This window comes from Lactuca virosa, unplaced genomic scaffold (assembly GCF_052849685.1).
Source record: "Lactuca virosa cultivar CGN04683 unplaced genomic scaffold, Lactuca_virosa_CGN04683_v6 scaffold_97, whole genome shotgun sequence".
Taxonomy (NCBI): Eukaryota; Viridiplantae; Streptophyta; class Magnoliopsida; order Asterales; family Asteraceae; genus Lactuca; species Lactuca virosa.
The window spans coordinates 1-20,013 of record NW_027630020.1 but is presented as its reverse complement, the minus strand read 5'-3'; the positions used below and the strand labels follow the sequence as shown (position 1 = coordinate 20,013).

At 33.6% G+C, this 20,013-nt stretch overlaps 1 protein-coding gene across 7 annotated transcripts; it reads left to right on the top strand.

Moving 5' to 3' along the window:
• Positions 1-4,138: 4,138 nt before the first annotated feature.
• Positions 4,139-9,818, top strand: LOC145143493 (putative trehalose-phosphate phosphatase F). 7 transcript variants are annotated; one of them, XM_079074804.1, is made up of 14 exons: positions 4,140-4,244; positions 5,073-5,128; positions 5,846-5,903; positions 6,004-6,263; positions 7,024-7,164; positions 7,270-7,341; positions 7,933-8,058; positions 8,130-8,186; positions 8,276-8,377; positions 8,470-8,547; positions 8,693-8,762; positions 8,855-8,925; positions 9,306-9,398; positions 9,479-9,818. In XM_079074804.1, the coding sequence occupies exons 4-14, from the start codon at positions 6,045-6,047 to the stop codon at positions 9,524-9,526; spliced, it is 1,077 nt and encodes a 358-aa protein (XP_078930930.1). In that variant the 5' UTR covers positions 4,140-4,244; positions 5,073-5,128; positions 5,846-5,903; positions 6,004-6,044; the 3' UTR covers positions 9,527-9,818. The 7 variants fall into 7 exon arrangements, with proteins under 7 accessions (XP_078930925.1, XP_078930930.1, XP_078930929.1 ...); XM_079074803.1 differs by having other exon boundaries at positions 5,988-6,263; XM_079074802.1 differs by having other exon boundaries at positions 5,761-5,903.
• The last annotated feature ends 10,195 nt before the right edge of the window (positions 9,819-20,013 follow it).

Below are 20,013 nucleotides of genomic sequence, written 5' to 3'. Positions count from 1 at the left end.
ATTTACGACGTGCAATTACGACACGCATTTACGACGCGCGTCCTAAATCCTTCACATTTTGGAAGAACTGACATTATTTTTAGGGCACACACTTTTGTGTATCATAAAACAGTGCGCGTCATGGTTTGCGCGTCATTAAAGGGTATTTTTCTAGTAGTGCATATTTGATTCAATCATATGTATATATGTATAATGCATACCATAATCAAGTGTTGGTAGTTTTTTAAACACATGGTTTTTGTGTATAATATACATATATTTCTTATTTTCAATGGTTACATTTTTTGTGTCATATCCTTTGAAATGTATGTCATTCAAACTTAGTAAGTTTCTATTAGACTTAGGGAGAAAATAAAGCATTTTCTATACAAAAGTTTGTACCATTTTGTACTATAAAATGAGTTTTCCCAGTTCCCTCTATCAAGTTTGTGGGACCTAATATTATATGTATGACTTTTTTTGTTGATACTAATTTTGAAAAATATTTCTTTGATTTCAGAATAGTGTGTATAGTACCACTATATGCTATACAAATATCTCCTACCTTTTCTTGGTGTTATGCTCCAGCTGGATTCATATTAAACTTGAGATTGATTTGATTTCCACTTGATTAGAGCTTTCGTACTGATAACGTGTTATAAATTCGACGTAATTAAAACAAAATTAACAAAACAAAATTAAAACGTTATAAAAGAAAGAAGAAGACTTAGAGATGATCTTGAACACTTAAAAAGAAGATGGTGTGATTTTATATTTCACATTTGATGGATATTTATACTACATATCATCATCTTTATACATCATCAAAATAGTAACACAATAGGTAAAAGAAATTATTTAAAGGATGAAAATTGTTCATTAACATGTTTTGTCTAACTCAATAATTTTATGGATTATATATATATATATATATATATATATATATATATATATATATATATATATATATATATATATATATATATAACCAAGATAAAATAAGAAGGGAAATTTTCGTAGGAAGGTAAGAAATTTTTATAAAAATATTTTTTTAGCAAACAAACAAAATGAATTATTAGATGATTAAAAAAAATTCTCAAAAAAAAACACATTCATGATTTATTTTTGAGTAAATCAAGAAAATATTCACTTTTATGACAATTTTAATGAATATCAATAAAATTATCGTAAAAATGAATCATCGAAATATTTTTTCAGGTTTTTTTTTTGTGAATCATGTTATTTTTGATTCATCTAGTGATTAATTTGTTTTGTTCGGCAAAAAAATATGCCGGAAATTTTTTTTACCTTGCAACTAAATTTTTTTTTTTACCGGATCTATACTCTCTCTCTCTCTCTCTATATATATATATATATATATATATATATATATATATATATATATATATATATATATATATATATATAAAGATTTTTCAGTTTGATCTCCTTATTATTTTGTCTTTTTACACATATATTTTTAATATATAAATAATAAACAACATTCATATTCAGCTTCAAGTTGAAAGTTAATTTATATTGAATAAAAAGCAAATGTAATCTGACATAGCCTACAAAAGTTTATTAATTTTATTTTTAAAATATAAACATGTAGTTATGTTTATAAATTAAATCATTTATTAAATATCAAACGGTCAACCAATATCAAGATTGATTTAATGGTGATCACAAACTTTTCAAAATAAAATAATTCGCAGCCTACTTAGGTTCTAAACTCATTAGTTTCAACCTTAAAATGATTTAAAAATAAAATCATAATATTTTAACAAACACAGAATATAAAAAATCCATGTGCCCACCAATAATGTTATTGGCATCTTGTTATCAATAATAAGATATAAGCTATTCACATTACAATTACGCGTTGCAAAAGAAGTAGCATATTGCATTGACACTTAACTATACTGTTTTCATAAAGACATGCTTTATTTTTTATAATCCACAATAACAACTAACCAATATCTTTTTTTTTACTGATTTACACATATTAATCCACTGGACAAGTTGCAAGTAAAAAATTGTTAACTTACAAAGTATACGGACATAACCTTTTATGACAACACTTCGGGTCACGACCACCACCATCATTTTTGTGAAAGGACCCATGACAAAGAATCCAAGAACATCAACTTTCTCCACTACTTTACTAGCATCCATCTAGGTTCATAAACCCATCACTCATTTTGCCCTAGCAAAGTACAAATTCTTAAGCATATGTCAATATTATTATGGGTTTGCAAGAGTTTAGAACCAAAAAAAATGCTTTCACCATCTTGGTACATTTATCTAGGATAAAAAAATCGTTATCAAATGGATGCAAACGAATATATCGTCAATAAGGGTGTAGGGAGTTCATTATATATATATATATATATATATATATATATATATATATATATATATATATATAGAGAGAGAGAGAGAGAGAGAGAGAGAGAGAGAGAGAGAGAGAGAGAAAGAGAGAGAGTCAAGATCAAATAAGAAGGAAATTTTTGGTAGGAAGGTAATAAGTTTTTTTTCTACATATTTTTTTCGTGAACAAACAAAATGAATCATTAGATGATTCACAAGAAAAAATTCTTAAAAAAACATCTCGATGATTCATTTATACAATGATTTTGTTGTCATTAACTAAAATTGTCATAAAAATGAATTTTTTCTTAATTTACTTAAAAATGAATCATAAAGATGTTTTTTTGAGAATTTTTTCTTGTGAATCATCTTACAAATGAATCATCTACTGATTCATTTATTTTGTTCGTCAAAAAAATATATAGAAAAAAAACTTCTTACCTTCCTACCAAAAATTTCCTTCTTACCGGATCTATATATATATATATATATATATATATATATATATATATATATATATATATATATATATATATATATGCCACACGGATATTTATTTTTCCCCTATCTTTTAACCCTTCCACCCCTAAATACTAGGAATTGGAAGCCTCTCAGCCCGCACACTTTAATACAACCATACAAGCATAAGTTACAAATAAACAGTGAAAACTTTTAAGGGTGGACGGGTTAAGGAAGCCACAACATTTTCAAATTCTTGTGGTAAGGAAGCCCCAACATTTTCAAATTCTTGTGGTAGCATATGAGGCAGAATTCTGTTACTAAGAGTACCTAAGGCATCATGTAGCCCATCTTTCACCGCTCAGTGCATTCTGTCCATCCCGATATAGCAATAAAAAAAGTACATGGAAAATAAATTTATTTAACTATAAAAGAATAATAATGTAGCTTTAATGTTGTTTTATTATTTACTTGTCGGATGTTATATAGTTTGTATTTTTATTAGTCTTATACATTTAAATTTATGTACAAACGTTCTATTAAAATTTATAATATGTTGGTTGTATAATTTTACTTCAATGATAACTTATTAATGTAATTTATACAAATATAAATTCTTTTGGTTATTCGAAAAAAATACTTCACTAATAAAAAAAATCTGTCATTTTCTTGGAAATAAAATACTTAACAATAGCAAGGTTTTATATTAAAAATATTATTTTTGGAAAAAAAAATTAAAATACAATATACAATATACATAATTCTTAAAGTATTCATGTATAATCTATAATTTTATTTTTGTTTATTCCTTAACTATTACTCACTATATTTTAATTTACAAATTACAAATGTGTGAAAAAATTAGACTAAATTTAATAATAAATATAATACAATATAATAATATTTTCTTAAAGGATACTACTTTTTTATTTTTGTCATAAGACACACAATGTTGAGGTGGCGTTGTGAAAAAGGGTTTCTTTTTCTTTCTTTAAATAAAATGAATGTTGCACATTTTATAGGTAAAATTTTGTCCTTAACCATATTTATCTTGAAGTGAAATTACCTATAAACGACAACAAAATCAATTAATTGTTTAGAATAAGATGCTGAAAATTTGGTGGATATTACAAGTAAATTACCCATGAATAAATAAGTATTTATGAAAAAACTTTATTTATTTATTTATTTTAAATGAATATATAAAAATTAGTAATAACCGAAATGAAGGAGGGGAGGTCGTTTGCCTTGTTTGGCACGTCTTTTTTTGGGCCTATCAAACTCTATAAATACCCTCCTCCATTCCCTCTTTTTTCTCCTTCTTTTTCTCTACACACCTACAATTTCTACCAATTCCTTCATTCGTCCCTTCTTTCTCCCTACAAGATCGTTTATTCTGCCTCTTCAATCGCAGAATTTCGTCTCTCAATCAGGTATATATATACTCCTTAATTCTACCTATTACGCTGTGCATTGTTGTCGCAATTTCATCTCGATTTGTGTTTTAATGGTTATGAAGCTGTAGAAATTCCGATTGAGATCTGATTTTTTTTTCTTCTTTTGTTTTCGATGTTTGTGTTTGTTTTATGATGATTTTGACAGCATAATTGAACTTAAAATTTCTCTGTGTCGTTTTATGAGGAAGTACTGTTTGTCGGTTGCAGAATTGAAAGCTATTGAAAGCTTGTGCGTGTCTTAATCAGAAATTTCTGTTAATTTTTGTTGTTTTATAACGTATAAAACTGATAGAGATTAAGGATTCAATGTGATTGCCTAATGTGTTTGAATAATTTCATGCTCCGGGTATCTGTTGCTATACAAGCTTTGAAATTTTAGCCCCAAATTTACACCAAAAGCATGGAATTAATAGTCTATTTGCAAAATATTATCAACAGGTCTTACGATTTCTGTTATAATATGAAAATTTCTTGATGTTTTGGGAACAATATTTTTTCTATATATCTGTATAACTGCACATCGCTATTGAATTTCCAAAAGTATCGATTAGCTTTATATAATTGCATGTTTGATTTTTTATAGAGTTATTCATGTTTTTCATGTTTATTTCATAGCTCTAATAACTTGGTGTGGTGGGTTTTGAATAAACAGTTAGCCAATCAATTCATCTTTCTTGTTCTAGGTATAGTATTATGGCTGTCGCTTTATTGCTATATTGTTTATTAACGAGTTCCATAATTTATATTAGTTGTGATCATGAATAGACAAGTAAATTTCATTTTAATGTTTTTAAACATATCAAGAGCACGAGGGTTGCGGGTTATGGTGGTTGTGAAGTCACATCAAGAGAAAGAACATGGTGATACCTGACTCATATTTTTAATTTTTTTTTGTAACAAAGTGACATCTTTATGGAGCTTATGTGAATATAATTAATATTAATTACCTTTCAACTCATATTATGATATATAGTATAGTAGATCCATGAAGAAAATACATGTTTCCTACTTTGTAGGGTCCACATCGGGGTCATGTGACAAGTGTGAAGACACTGTTCAACATTAAATTAAACAAATAATATTTTTAAAGCTTTCTGGCAATTACTTTGTGCTTCATCAACTAATGATCAGTTCGAGTCATGATGTTTAATTGAATAAATCTTACAAAAAGGCGATGGATATGGATCTTTTCACCCAACATACTATTCTTTATATTATTAATGGAATCTTTTGATCTACTTCTATACAACATTTAAAGTACAAAACATGTCTTTGATCCATATCAATCTTTACATCTTCTATGGATATGGTGAATTATTATTATATACTGCTATTCTATTCAAAAATCCACTCAATTAAGTTAACTGGTGCTTGTTGTAATCATTTAAAGAACATTGTTTTTACCCAAATCCACTTCAACTTTTTAAGATGGTCATTATCTTTCATGCTTTTTGTAGTAAAAATAACTTTTTTTTTTCCTTCACTTTTTCAGGAAAGAACTCCATTAAACTAAAAATTAACATAGTTATAAGTGTATAATATAAAACGCTTAGCTTCTGAAAATGATGCAATTTCAGAAAGCTTCTGTTTAATGGAAAGCATACCCACCACAAGCGACAAGAAAACTCTAAAAAGGTGGTTTTTTATCGATAAAACAGTTGGATAAACAGTGATCAAATTATTTTGTTTGAATATAAAAAAATAAAAATGGATTTGAAGCCAAAAAATGCTCCAGTTCTTGCGGATCCTTCTCCTTTAAACAAATCAAGATTAGGGATGCCTTCAAACATGCTGCCATGTTCACAATCTGGAGCTCCATTTTCCTCAACCATGTTAACTGCTCCAAGAAAAAAACCCGGGAAACTTGATGATGTGAGATCCAATGGGTGGCTTGATGCCATGCAATCTTCTTCTCCTCCTCGTAAGAAAATAGTCAAAGATTTTGGAGTTGAGGTTGCATCTGATGATAGTGATATTGTTTACAACTCTTGGATGGTAAATACTTCATTCATACTAATATGTGTTTTATGTCATATTCTCCAATTTACACATTTAGTCCTTAAAGTTCTAATACGAACGAGTTTGCCACTAAACTTATGATGCCACATGGAATTTTTAATTAAAAGGAGTTGATTTGTCACAACATTTTTTTGTCATACATAACAATTCACATTTTACACGGGTTGTACAACATGCAAGAAAAGAAGTGTATGAATCAACTCATGTTTTTAAATAAATTACATTTTTGGCCCATAGTATAGATGATTTTTACAATTTTGGTCACAAAAAGTTTTCTTTTGCTTTTTGTCCTTATTTGAAGTTCTTTTAACGTTTTTGGTCCTTGTTCCATGTAAATTTCTATTTTTGGTCCCTGATATTAGCTAGTTTTTGTAATTTGGACCCAAATATATTGTCATTTTACTTGGAACAAGTCGAAAAACGTTACAAAAATCTCAAATAACGACCAAATTTGAAAAAAAAAAAATCACATGTACTCAAGGCCAAAAAATGTAGTTTACTCTAATTTATATTTGTTAATTAGAATATTGTGTAATTTATATTTTATTGTAAATGAAAATGAATCAAAAAGTCCAATGATGCAATAATACCAAATTCTTAAGTTTAGTGACAAAATGTGTAATTATTGGACAGACTTTGTTGGTCAAATATTATGACATAAACTCCACTATATATATATTATTATTTCATTGTCATATAATGTTATATTTATGAATTAAATTTTTATTATTTGCAGCTTAAGTACCCATCAGCTCTCAACTCTTTTGATCATATTATAAATCGTGCAAAAGATAAGGAAATTGTTATATTCTTGGATTATGATGGGACACTCTCACCAATTGTAGATGATCCTGATCGTGCTTTTATGTCTGCTGATGTAAGTATCTGCACACATGATTACATCTTTTCTATTTTTTTTTTATTTTTTTTTATAAATTAAATCAAAGAAATATAACGAGAAAAAAAATCCTTTTCTTTCCAGATGCATTCTGCTGTAAAAGGCGTTGCAGAATATTTTCCCACAGCCATAATTAGTGGAAGAAGCCGTGATAAGGTATACATTATACAAAACTATACTTTGAAAAATCAAGAGTAAATTACAAAATTGGTCCCTGTGGTATCCTGAAAAGTACAGTTTGAGTCCATTTTGTTTTTCATTCACATGGTCAGTCCAAAATTGAAACTTCCATGCACAGATTTGGTCCCTCGGATTAACTTCTGTCTAAAAAAAGGCCTCAAACTGCACTTTTTGGGATATCACAGGGACCAAATCTGCATGGAAGTTTCATTTTTGGACTCAAACTGCACTTTTTCGGATACCACAGGGACCAATTTTGCAATTAACTTTTAAAATATACTCAATTTCAACATTTTAGTTTCAATTTTTGTTATGAGGGAAATTTGTTTCTGAAAAATATAATCTACTCAATTATAGCATTGTACTTTTTTTTTTCTTTTTTTTCTTACTATGACATTAGACTTTGAAAAATCCAGTTATATATGGATGACATTGCTATAATTGGTGGATAAAATGAAAGTAGGTTTGATATAATAAACAAATGTATGTATGTATGTATGTATGTATGTATGTATGTATGGATGCATGTGAATATGTATGTATGTATGTATGTATTGTTGTGTTCAGGTGTATGAGTTAGTAGGACTAGCAGAACTGTATTATGCGGGTAGCCATGGAATGGACATCATGTTTCCTGTTCAAGACACATCTTCTGTCCACCAAAATACTTACATTAGATCTACTGACAAACAGGTATTCATCATATTTTCTTCTAATATCTCTTCCTAAAATACCCTTCTTCTAAATTTTTATTAATCTTTCAGGGAAAGGAAGTGAACTTGTTCCAACCTGCTAGCGAGTTTATACCTATGATCGATGAGGTCAGGGATCAAAATTCAAAATTCAAAATTCAAATTTAAACAAACTTTTATTTTTTTATTAAAAAAATGGGATTGGGATTTTATGGCAGGTTTTTAAAACCCTTGTCGAGGTTACTAAGGATATTAAAGGTGCAAAAGTGGAAAATCACAAATTTTGTACCTCTGTACATTACCGTAACGTAGATGAGAAGGTGAGGGCATTTTTGGTATTTATATGTACTTTTATTTTTATATGGAAGTTAATGACACTTTTTGTTATTTTATTTTATTTTATTTTATTTAGAGTTGGCTTACAGTTGCACAATGTGTTCATGATGTGTTAAAGGATTATCCTCGTTTGCGACTAACTCATGGACGGAAGGTAAAAAAAAATAGCAACCTACTTTCATTTATTTTTTCATTATAGCATCCTACTTTAATTTTTTCCTAATAAGAAAAAAATAAATAAAATTTAAATGCTATAAATTATAGATTTTTCAAATTTACAATTTCTTAATTCTCTACAGGTTTTAGAGGTCCGTCCTGTAATTGATTGGGACAAAGGAAGGGCTGTTGAGTTTCTTCTTGAAACACTGGGTATGTGTTAATTTGCTTTTTTTTTTTTTTTTGAGATTTTTCTTGTTAATTAGATTGTGGTTTTATTAAAAAAAATTCATAAATATAAACAGGGCTAAGCAACAGTGATGATGTGCTTCCGATTTATATTGGGGATGATAGAACAGACGAAGATGCATTTAAGGTAAGTTGTTAACATTTTTTATAAACCAATTTTACAATTTTGAGTAAAAGTTAGTAACACTTTTGGTCCCTGACTGTTTGCTTAACTTTCCAATTTTGGTCCCCAAAAAGTTGTCTCTTACAAATTTAGTCCTTATTTGAGATTTATGTAACTCTTTTGGTCCATGTTCCAAGTAATATGACTATTTTTGGGACAAAAATAGCCAAAATTAGTCATTTTACTTTAAAACATGGGACCAAAGACGTTTGACAACTTCAAATTAGTACCAAATTTGCTTGAGAAATCTTTTTAGGACCAAAATTGCAGAATCCAGCTATACCCAGGGACAAAAAATGCAAATTACTCAATTAAGACGTTGAACAATTTTTGTACCTTTTTAGGTTTTGAGAGAAGGAAACCGTGGATATGGAATTTTGGTGTCTTCCGCACCCAAAGAAAGCAAAGCCTTTTTATCTCTTAGAGACACTATAGAGGTTCGTCTGTGTTCTATGTTATGTTTTGTTCTATTCTGTGTTTTGATATAATATTTATGTATGTATGTATGTATGTATAGGTGTCAGAATTTCTGAAGAGCCTAGTGAAATGGAAGGAACAACAGTAAGAGTAAGAGTAAAGAGTAAGAAGATGATTTGCGAAAAGTGGGTACAGATGTGTCATGTGTCTTGTGTGTGTTAAAAATTTAGTATTTGGTGAATAAGTGGTAGCCTGTGGGAACTGCGGGCTTGTTTAGAAGAGTTTTTATTCCATTTTGTTTGAGTGTGAGTTTTTTGTTTTTTTATTTTTAATTTTATTTTAAGTTTATAATGAGTCATGAAATCAATTTGAGATTGTATTATTTTTGTTTTGTTTTGATTGATTGGTTCATTTATTTTAGTTCCATTCTTTTTGGTGTAGTGATATTGTTGATGATATAAGATTAATGTTTATATTTGCTCTTATATACGTAACATTTGTTTGTTTTTTCTGTATGAATATAACATTTTTATATGTCCAAAATTTTTTAAAAAATTTTATATACTGAAATAGGTAGATTAAAGCTATTTACGTTTTTGGAGTTAGGACACCATGACAAAATTGCAAAAATGGTCCCTGTTGTATGCATTTTTTTGGGGTTTTAGTCCAAACCCCGACTTTTTTGGATTCGTGGTCCTTTTGAGCTAGTTTTGTTGTGTTTTTTGGTCCCTCTGAATGGTGAAATGACTTAAATACCTTTGGGGTTTTTATTTTCCATTTTTCTTTCATTTCTTCTTAAATATAATACTAATTTATTTTTTTTAATAATTAAAAAAATAAGAAGGGGCCCACCTTCTCTCTCTCTCTCTCTCTCTCTCTCTCTCTCTCTCTCTCTCTCTCTCTCTCTCTTGTGAAAAAGAAAGTCAAATTCCTCCACCCACTTCTTCTTCCCCAGATTTCTATGCTTTCTCTCACTACTACCGACGTTCCCTTTCTCCGACTGATCCATTCTCAGTTTGTTCTTAAACATAAACACACACCCGGTTTTACATAAAAACACACGCCATATGAACCAAAATGAAGATGAACACAAGAGATTTGAAAAACATGAACCTAAATGTTCAAGAACTCAAGAACTCGGATTCGAAATGTTTGTACTTCAAGGATCTTGCAGATTTCGACTTTGATCATATACAAAAAACACATACATACAACAACCGTTTACTGACATCGATCGAGCTTTATCCCCCAACAACCATTTACATACATCGGTCGTCGAAGTTTCACTTGGGTTTGGATTTCAGACCGCCGTGTTCAACTGCGGGTTTGAGTTTGGTTTTCAGACGGAGTGTATGAAGGTAGGAAGAGTCTGAGTCGTTATCTTATTGGTCATCGGAAACTGGGTCTGTTTGTGTTGATGGGTTGATGTCATTGCAGAGGGAGGTGTTAAGGCGTTTCTTGGTGGTGGTGGTGGTTCTGTTTGTGTTGGGGATGGATGCCACCACAGGAGATGTGTGGTAATCAAAATTGGGGTTTATCCTTATCGCCTCCCTCGTCTTCATCATCTACAACTCTTATTTTCCTCTCCAACCTTTGACTTTTCTCCCCTGTGATTAGCTAGCTTAAGCTCTCCAACCTCCGATTTCCTCTTCAATCCTTGACGCCTCCATCACCTTTATTATCTTCAACTCTACCACTTCCTGCTTCATCATACTCTAAAAATCACATATGCTCACCAAGCTCTTCATCTAAGAACGATGATCCATATGGTAGTGACAAGATCTGGTATAACATGTGTGTCGAAATTCTTGAAAGAGATAAGAGATGATTGATGTTATTGAGGCTAGATCTGATCGATTTTTGTGTTTGTTTAGGTAAATGTTCTAAAGATTATACTGGAAAACTCTTGAAGGTTTGAACAATTTTAATGATTCTTGAATGGAATATGTATAGGAAAACATTTTGATGAAGATGATTTTGATACGAGAGAGAGAGAGAGAGAGAGAGAGAGAGATGTGGGCCCAAATTAATTAACTATTTTCTTTTTCCTTTAAATTAAAATGAAAAAAATATAAAAAGTATATCAGAAAGGGCATTTTAGTCTTTTCAGTTTTTCGAGGGACCAAAATCACAAGCAAATATGGTCATAAGGACCACGAAGCCAAAAAAGTTGGGGTTTGGACTAAAACCCCAAAAAATACATACCACAGGGACCATTTTTGCAATTTTGTCGGACACTATTAACATTTTTGTATAAATCTTTACCTTTTGGACCATTAAATTTTTGGAGAAAAGAGTGAGCTTTTTGTAGTGGGCCTTGATATTTACAAAGTCAAAAGTGTTATGGATTGTAGAAGCTGGACTTACTGTTACGGTGGTGTTACGAATAAACTTATAATAATGGACTAGTTTAAATATAAAACTAATCATTAAAATACCAAATATAAGAAGCTCATATTGTAAACTAATTACTTGTGTGAAAAAAAAAACATAAATAGTGGTTGCCACAACCATATATTTTACTTTGTTTGATACCAGGGGAGGATAGTAAGGGTCGAGGAGGGGCTATGTTTTTAGTTAGAAGTGGTGTATCCGTGTATACCCCATTATTTTTATATATATTATACCTAAAAATATAAAATTTAGGTTGTAGCCCCTTCTACTCTCCAATTTTTTTATATATATATATTATATTTTCGGTTCTCTCAAATTAAATCTTCAAGCTCCTCCACTGGTTGATATGTTTGTATAAGGTTATATAACTTAGAAGATTTATCTTTGACTTATTCTTTGTATTTTTATAAACTTTTAGAATACATCAGTATACATTACAGATTCATTTAAGAGATAGCATACAATGAAATGCTTGTTGTTCAAAAATAAAATTAGGAGATAACATATAATTGAAATCACAAGACTTATCAAAACCATCAAGAATATTCATGAGGTGCATGAGAATTATCTCTGGTACCCCTCTCCCCCCAACTTGAAGAGATAGCAGACAACATGTAGCGTGACTTGAAATTGTTCAAATGGGTGTGGAAGATGTTAGGTGAAAATATATGCAAGTTTAAGTGATGTAGGTACAAAAAGGGTATACAGTCGTCCACAAGAAACCAATTTACGAACAAAATTATATTAAATATCAATATGCTTTGCATGTTTACGAGAAATGAGATTTTGACTTAGAAAAACAACACTTTGATTGTTATATAGTAGAGTGTGGTAATGAGGAGGCAAAGCATGAAGTTCACAAAGAAGATGAGTGATCCAAACAATTTCAGCATTAGTATTTTGATAATTTATAAGTTTCTTGATTTATGCTAAACTTAATAGCTGATGTATGTATTATTGTTTTTATTTTAGAATTTTGATAATTTTCAACGAACGTGGCTTCTCAAAGTCATGAAATCTAAAAATGGATCTTATTTAGAGGAGAAACTCATACCTTGAGTGAACTATCTGAACATTTTAGACTATTGAGGAATTTATGAGATTCGACGTCCAACTCTTGCTCTAATTGTTTAGATGGGTGTATTGGTGCCAATTGTTTACCGAATTCTAGTTGTAGTCCTTGGATTGCTATTCTCAATTCGGTTAAGCAATTAAAGCAGAAAGGTATGAATATGATGTTAGCTTGTACTCGTAAATTGGGGGATGGGATGCACATTTCTTTTTGGGATGATGATTGGTGTGGAGAACAATCGCCCAAAGAACAGTTCCCGCGAGTGTATGCATTGGATAAAGAAAAAAAATTAATGTCGATGATCGTATTTATATTCTTGATTGGTTCTCGGTTTTGAGAAGAAGAACGAGGAATGGGGAGGAGATTGTGCAGTATTTAGATTTGAATAGATGCATTAGTATGGTGACTTTGACTGATCATAGGGATGGTTGGTTGTGGTCTTCGAATGGTAAAGATGGATTCATGGTTGCTTCTATGCGGTCTTTCATTGATGCTAATACTTTGGTTGTGGATGCTAATTCGACTAGATGGAAACTTGGGTTAAATATGCTCTCTACCCGAGTCAATTTGGATAGAAGAGGTATTTGATATTGGGTCTTTTTTTCCGTTTTGTAGTAATGATATGGAGACTGTTAATCATCATTTCTTCACGTGCGAGATGGCGATTGATTTATGGAATTGTTTGGCTACTTGGTGGGAGTTGGATCTTCTGTTCCTTTGTAATTTTGTGGATTGGACGTGTTGGTTGGATGCATAACGTTCAAAGAAGCCTATTATATTGTGTTTGGATGTTGTGGAAGCTACTCTTATGTGGGCTATTTGGTCTTTCGGAATAAGCAACTTATAACCTCCCAAAAACCATAGTAAAATTTTTCCATTTTTTAAAAGAGCGTAAACCATTTTTCCATAACATAAGTAACCAAAAACATTGTTTCACAAGCATATCATGAAATCAGAGTATCAAAATCATAGTATCTCTCAAAACATAACGACCACCGGATGATGTGTACAGTCATACTTTCGCCTTGCCCTAATCCTCAAAAGTACATGAAACATTTAGATCCACAACTGTACGTCAAAGCTTAGTATGTTCCCTAAAATACCCTACACGACAATACACATACAATGCATGTACGCCAGACCTGTAACATAGAGTTGGACCGTCTCTCGAGCCTACAATCTATAGCTAGACCGCTCTCCTGAGCCTACAGTAACAACTAGACTACTCTCCTGATCCTACAACATGTAGTTGGACCGCTATTAGTGGGCATACAATATCAACTGGACCGCCCGGGTATCGTGGGAACTGGTTCCATCATCTTAATGAATTAAACTCTTAACCCTTAATCTTCATAGCTCAAAAGCTCAAATCTGATCCTTCCAAAGGTCTTGATCGATAAAGTTTCCAACTTTATCCATTAAGCCATCTGAATAAGTCAAGATCTTTAAACCTAGGTTCTTAATGGATGCACCGAAAGCATGGGCACCAAACTAAGTCATGCAAGCCATCTTTCTAACCACCACCATGTTCCAGAAGCCATAGAGTGCACTCAAGGGTTTTGGAGTTCACTCAAAGGCCAAGAACAAGAAGATTTGGACCAAAAGCTCATAAAATGGCATAACAATAGATCTACAGAAGTAATGACCGATATAAGAACTTTATACCTCCAAATGATCAGAAATATGATAAAGATGATAGATTTAAGCTGGAAACAAGCACACAAGCAACAAGAGATGCTCCTTCTTCTTCAACTTTCAGCAAATGGACCCACACACTCAAAACATACATAAGGAGTCTAGGGTTTGGGTGGAATACGATCTCAGAGGATAGAGGCTGCCAAATGAGGCAACCATAGGAGTTAGTGTCTTTAAATATGGCACTAATCACGGGATCTAGGGTTTTAAACCCTATCTGCCACTACGTCGTGGCCAAGGCCTTGCCACGTCATGGTGTATCGCGAATGCGCATCCACCACGCCGTGGCCAAGCCAAAACCTTACCAAAATTAGATTTAATTATTAGACTAGGAAATTCATTATTGTAAACTATGTGGTACCAAAGTGTAAATTGTGTATCTATATATACATATTATTAATGCAATATACGGGGAGAGTTTTTTGGCCAAATTCCATTATGGTATCAGAGAGCTAATTACCCTAGCCGCACTATTTTTTTTCCCCTTTCTCCTAAAACCTTCAATCGCACATTCTCCCTGTCGCATCTCCTTCTTCTTCTTGTTCTTCTTTTCTTTTTCTTTTTTTTTCCATCGGCAACCTTCAGTACCTGTCGATTTTCTCCTCCTATACTCATCAATTAATGGCTTCATTACATCCTGCTGTTACTGTCACAAACATCAGGAATTTCATCCCAATTATTCTGGAGATGGATGACGGGCAATACACATCATGGGTTGAATTATTCAAGATTCACTGTCGGGCACACGAAGTCATTCATCATATTCTACCACAGGAAGCTTCTCCCTCTAAACCTGCAACAGACAAAGATAAGGAAAACGTAGATGTTGTGGCCCTTCACAAACGTCTGGATTCCATTGTCCTCCAATGGATTTACAGTACGATTTCAAAAGATTTGTTAATTACCATTCTAAAACCTGATTCCACAGCAGAACAAGCCTGGAAATCGTTGGAAAACATCTTCATTGACAGTAAACCTTCAAGGGCGTTGTACCTAGAAAACAAGTTCAGCAATATCAAATTGGAATCCTTCTCTAATGTTTCTGCTTATTGTCAAGAACTCAAAACCTTGTCTGATCAACTCACCAATGTTGATGCCCCGGTTTCTAATGATCGTCTAGTTCTTCAATTAATCAACGGGCTTGGAGACAAACTTGAAAGCCTTGCTACTATACTCCAACAATCTACACCTCTACCAGATTTCTACACTGCCCGATCAAAACTAATCCTGGAAGAAACCCGCAAGAATCATAATTTCAGCACCATCCTAACCGCAACCACCTCCAAGGCATCGACTGATACAACAACAGCCGCCTTGAATACTCAGACAACAGCCACCACTGACCGACAACACCATCCACTGCCAACCGAACAACAGTACCGTAGTAGTAGTGTGCTCGGTCAGTTCCAACAGTTTGACTATGGTGGCAGGGGGCGGCACAATGGTAGAGGGGGTCGGGGACGCGGTCGGGGTCGGGGTCGGGGTCGCGGACGTGTAGCAAATTTTCACCAAAATTACTATCCGCAACAGCCAACAATCGGATGGAATGCCCCTTGGCAGCCACAACAATGGAACTTTCCACCCGCACCATACCCTACGAACCCGGTGAACAGTTATCAAAATAGAAATCCTAACTTTGCAGGTGTTCTTGGCACTAATCCATATGGCTATGCAGCTTCTCAATCATATACCCCGACCAACATTGACCAGGCGATGCATACTATGACATTAAACCCAGACCAGAACTGGTATCTCGATTCCGGCGCTACCAACCACATGTCGAATACAACAGGTAACATTTCCAATTATTTCAATAATGGTATACAAAACAATATCGTCGTTGGCAACGGTTCTCAAATACCCATCCATGGAACCGGTCACACAACCCTACAACCACCTTACCCTCCTTTAAAACTTAATAATATCCTTCATGCACCTAAACTGATCAAAAACCTACTTTCAGTTCGACATTTAACAACTGATAACCCTATTTCTATTGAATTTGATCGTTTTGGTTTTCTTGTGAAGGACTACCAGACGCGGATTCCTATCCTTCGATGTGACAGTACTGGAGAACTCTATCCCCTCTCACTACCTTCTGCTCAAGTCACACCACCTTCTACCTTTGCTACTTTGACACAAGATCTTTGGCATAAGCGTTTGGGTCACCCTAGTTCATCTTTATTGAGAGTCTTAAATAAACGCAATTTCATTTCTGTTAAGACTTTTTCAGACAAACATTTATGTCAATCGTGTGTTTTTGGTAAACATATCAAATTACCGTTTTACGATTCCGTTTCTGTTACATGTTTACCGTTTGATATTATACATAGTGATTTATGGACCTCCCCAGTTCCTAGTTCAGGGGGTCACCGTTATTATATCCTATTTCTCGACGATTATACAAACTATCTATGGACTTACCCACTCACAAACAAGTCACATGTCTACTCCACTTTCTTAAATTTCTACAAGCTCATTAACACACAGTTTGAACGAGAAATTAAAAGTTTTCATTGCGATAATGGAACTGAGTACAACAATAAGTCGTTTCATGATTTCTGTACTCAACACGGGATGGTTTTCAGGTTCTCTTGCCCTCACACATCCTCTCAAAATGGGAAAGCTGAACGAAAAATTCGATCAATAAACAACATTATTCGTACCCTTCTTACCCATGCCTCTCTACCACCAACTTTCTGGCATCATGCCCTACAAATGGCCACCTACATTCTCAACATCCTACCATCCAAAACCAAAAACAACTCCACCGCAACCCTACTTCTCTACAACAAACATCCCACATACACCCACCTAAGAACGTTTGGTTGTCTTTGTTATCCTTTTATTCCCTCTACTTCTATTCACAAACTTGAAAACCGATCAACACCGTGTGTATTTCTCGGGTACCCCTCCAACCATAGGGGGTATAAATGTTATGAACTCTCCACCAAAAAGATAATTATTTCTCGTCACGTTCTCTTTGATGAAAATGTTTTCCCATTTGCCAACCTTCACTCCTCGCCACCTTCCTATGACTTCCTTCACTTAAACCAATCCAGTGATCTTCATCCATGTATCTGGGAATCCGTCACCACTACCTCACCAACCCAAACGCCTCATCCCATTCCTCCAATACCACAAACCGAAACCATCACCCCACCACAATCACCTGCTCATGCTCACACTCAACCAACATCCACCCTCAAAACCTACACCCGTCGAAATAAACCAACATAACCTCACCCCACCCCCCCTAACTGAAACCCAACTGCCCCTACCATCATAACCAACACCATCATCCACCGAGCCTGTCCCTAATCCACCACCATCACCTACCCGTACCATGTGCACACGTAGCATGACCGGCTCATCCAAACCCAAACAAATGTTTACTCTCCATACTTCTGCACCTTTCAAGCCACTCCCACACACCACGACTGAAGCCCTTAACAATCCCATTTGGAACCGTGCCATGACTGATGAGTTTAATGCCCTTATTGATAATAATACATGGGAATTGGTACCGATGCGTCCAAACATGAACATTATCAGGTGCATGTGGATTTTCAAACATAAAACCAAATCTGACGGATCACTTGAGCGCTACAAAGCGCGTTTGGTTTGTGATGGCAGGTCACAACAGGTTGGAGTTGATTGCGACGAGACGTTCAGTCCAGTTGTTAAACCGGCGACCATTCGAACAGTCCTCAGCATTACGTTATCTCACCAATGGGAAATTAATCAACTGGATGTTAAAAACGCTTTTCTACACGGGCATTTAGCAAAAACGGTATACATGCATCAACCCATGGGCTTCCGAAATTCTTCTTATCCACATCATGTTTGCCGACTGAAAAAGTCCCTATACTGGTTGAAACAGGCACCTCGTGCATGGTACCAAAGATTCACAGATTATGTCACCACACTCTGATTTCGACATAGTGCTTGTGATCATTCCTTGTTCATCTACAACCATGGCAGGGATACAACATATCTTCTTTTATATGTTGATGATATAGTTCTTACCACATCATCACCGGCTCTAAAACAACATTTTATGACTCGTCCATCCAACGAGTTTTCCATGAAGGACTTGGGCCACCTTAGCTATTTCTTGGGAATTTCAGTCAAGCGGGACCCAAAAGGTTTATTTTTATCACAACAGAAATATGCCGTCGATATTCTTTTACGGGCAAATATGGCCCAATGTAATCTGGTACATACTCCTGTCGACACAGACGGGAAGCTCAGTAGCACCACAGGGGAATTAATTGCTGATCCCACTATTCATCGCAGTCTTGCTGGTGCCTTACAGTATCTCACATTCACACGTCCAGATATTTCATACGCTGTACAACAAATTTGCATGCATATGCATGCTCCACGGACGTCACACATGAATGCTCTAAAACGCATTCTAAGATACATTAAAGGTACAATTGACATGGGATTATACTTGTATCGTAACACGACCCCCACTCTTACTGCTTATACCGATGCTGATTGGGCCGGTTGTCCAGACACACGACGATCTACTTCTGGCTATTGTGTGTTTCTGGGTGACAACTTACTATCATGGTCATCCAAGCGTCAAACGACCGTCTCCCGTTCTAGTGCTGAGGCAGAGTATAGAGGCGTCGCTAACGTTGTTGCAGAGGTTTGTTGGCTTAGAAACCTCCTTCTTGAACTTGGTCACCATCCGACACACACGTCTCTAGTTTATTGTGACAACGTCAGCGCCATTTACATGTCAGGAAATCCAATTCAATATCAACGAACCAAACACATTGAAATTGATATACATTTCGTACGAGAGAAGGTTCAACGCGGTCATATCAGGGTTTTACATGTCGCATCTCGCTACCAAATAGCTGATATATTCACCAAAGGGATACCACGAGTACTTTTTAACGACTTCAGATCCAGTCTAAGCATCCGTCATCCTCCTCCTTAGACTGAAGGGGTATATTAGACTAGGAAATTCATTATTGTAAACTATGTGGTACCAAAGTGTAAATTGTGTATCTATATATACATATTATTAATGCAATATACGGGGAGAGTTTTTTGGCCAAATTCCATTATTAATGATTCAAACTCGAAAGAAATATACCTGAAAAGCAGATGTTACACAAGTGTTTAGTCATATGAATTTAATATGTATGTATGTATGTATGTATGTGTAGGTATTAGAGTTTCTGAAGAGCATAGTGAAATGGAAAGAACAACACTAAGAGTAAGAGTAAGAAGATGATTTGCAAAAAGTTGGTACACATATGTCATGTGTGTTAAAATTTTAGTTGTATCCTGTTTGGAACTGCAGGCTTGTTTAGAAGAGTTTGTATTCCATTTTGTTCGAGTGTGAGTTTTTTTGGTTTTTTTATTTTTTATTTATTTTTTATTTTAAGTTTATGATGACTCATGAAATCAATTTGAGATTGTATTATTTTTGTTTTGTTTTTATTGATTCG

What these genes read in the sequence shown, in the direction of transcription:
- LOC145143493 (XM_079074799.1), top strand. Translation starts at nt 5,976, where the DNA reads ATGGATTTGAAGCCAAAAAATGCTCCAGTTCTTGCGGATCCTTCTCCT. An exon ending in GTGCTTTTATGTCTGCTGAT is followed by an intron (nt 7,165 to 7,269) that starts GTAAGTATCTGC and finishes TTTTCTTTCCAG; the next exon opens with ATGCATTCTGCTGTAAAAGG. An exon ending in CTCTTAGAGACACTATAGAG is followed by an intron (nt 9,399 to 9,478) that starts GTTCGTCTGTGT and finishes ATGTATGTATAG; the next exon opens with GTGTCAGAATTTCTGAAGAG.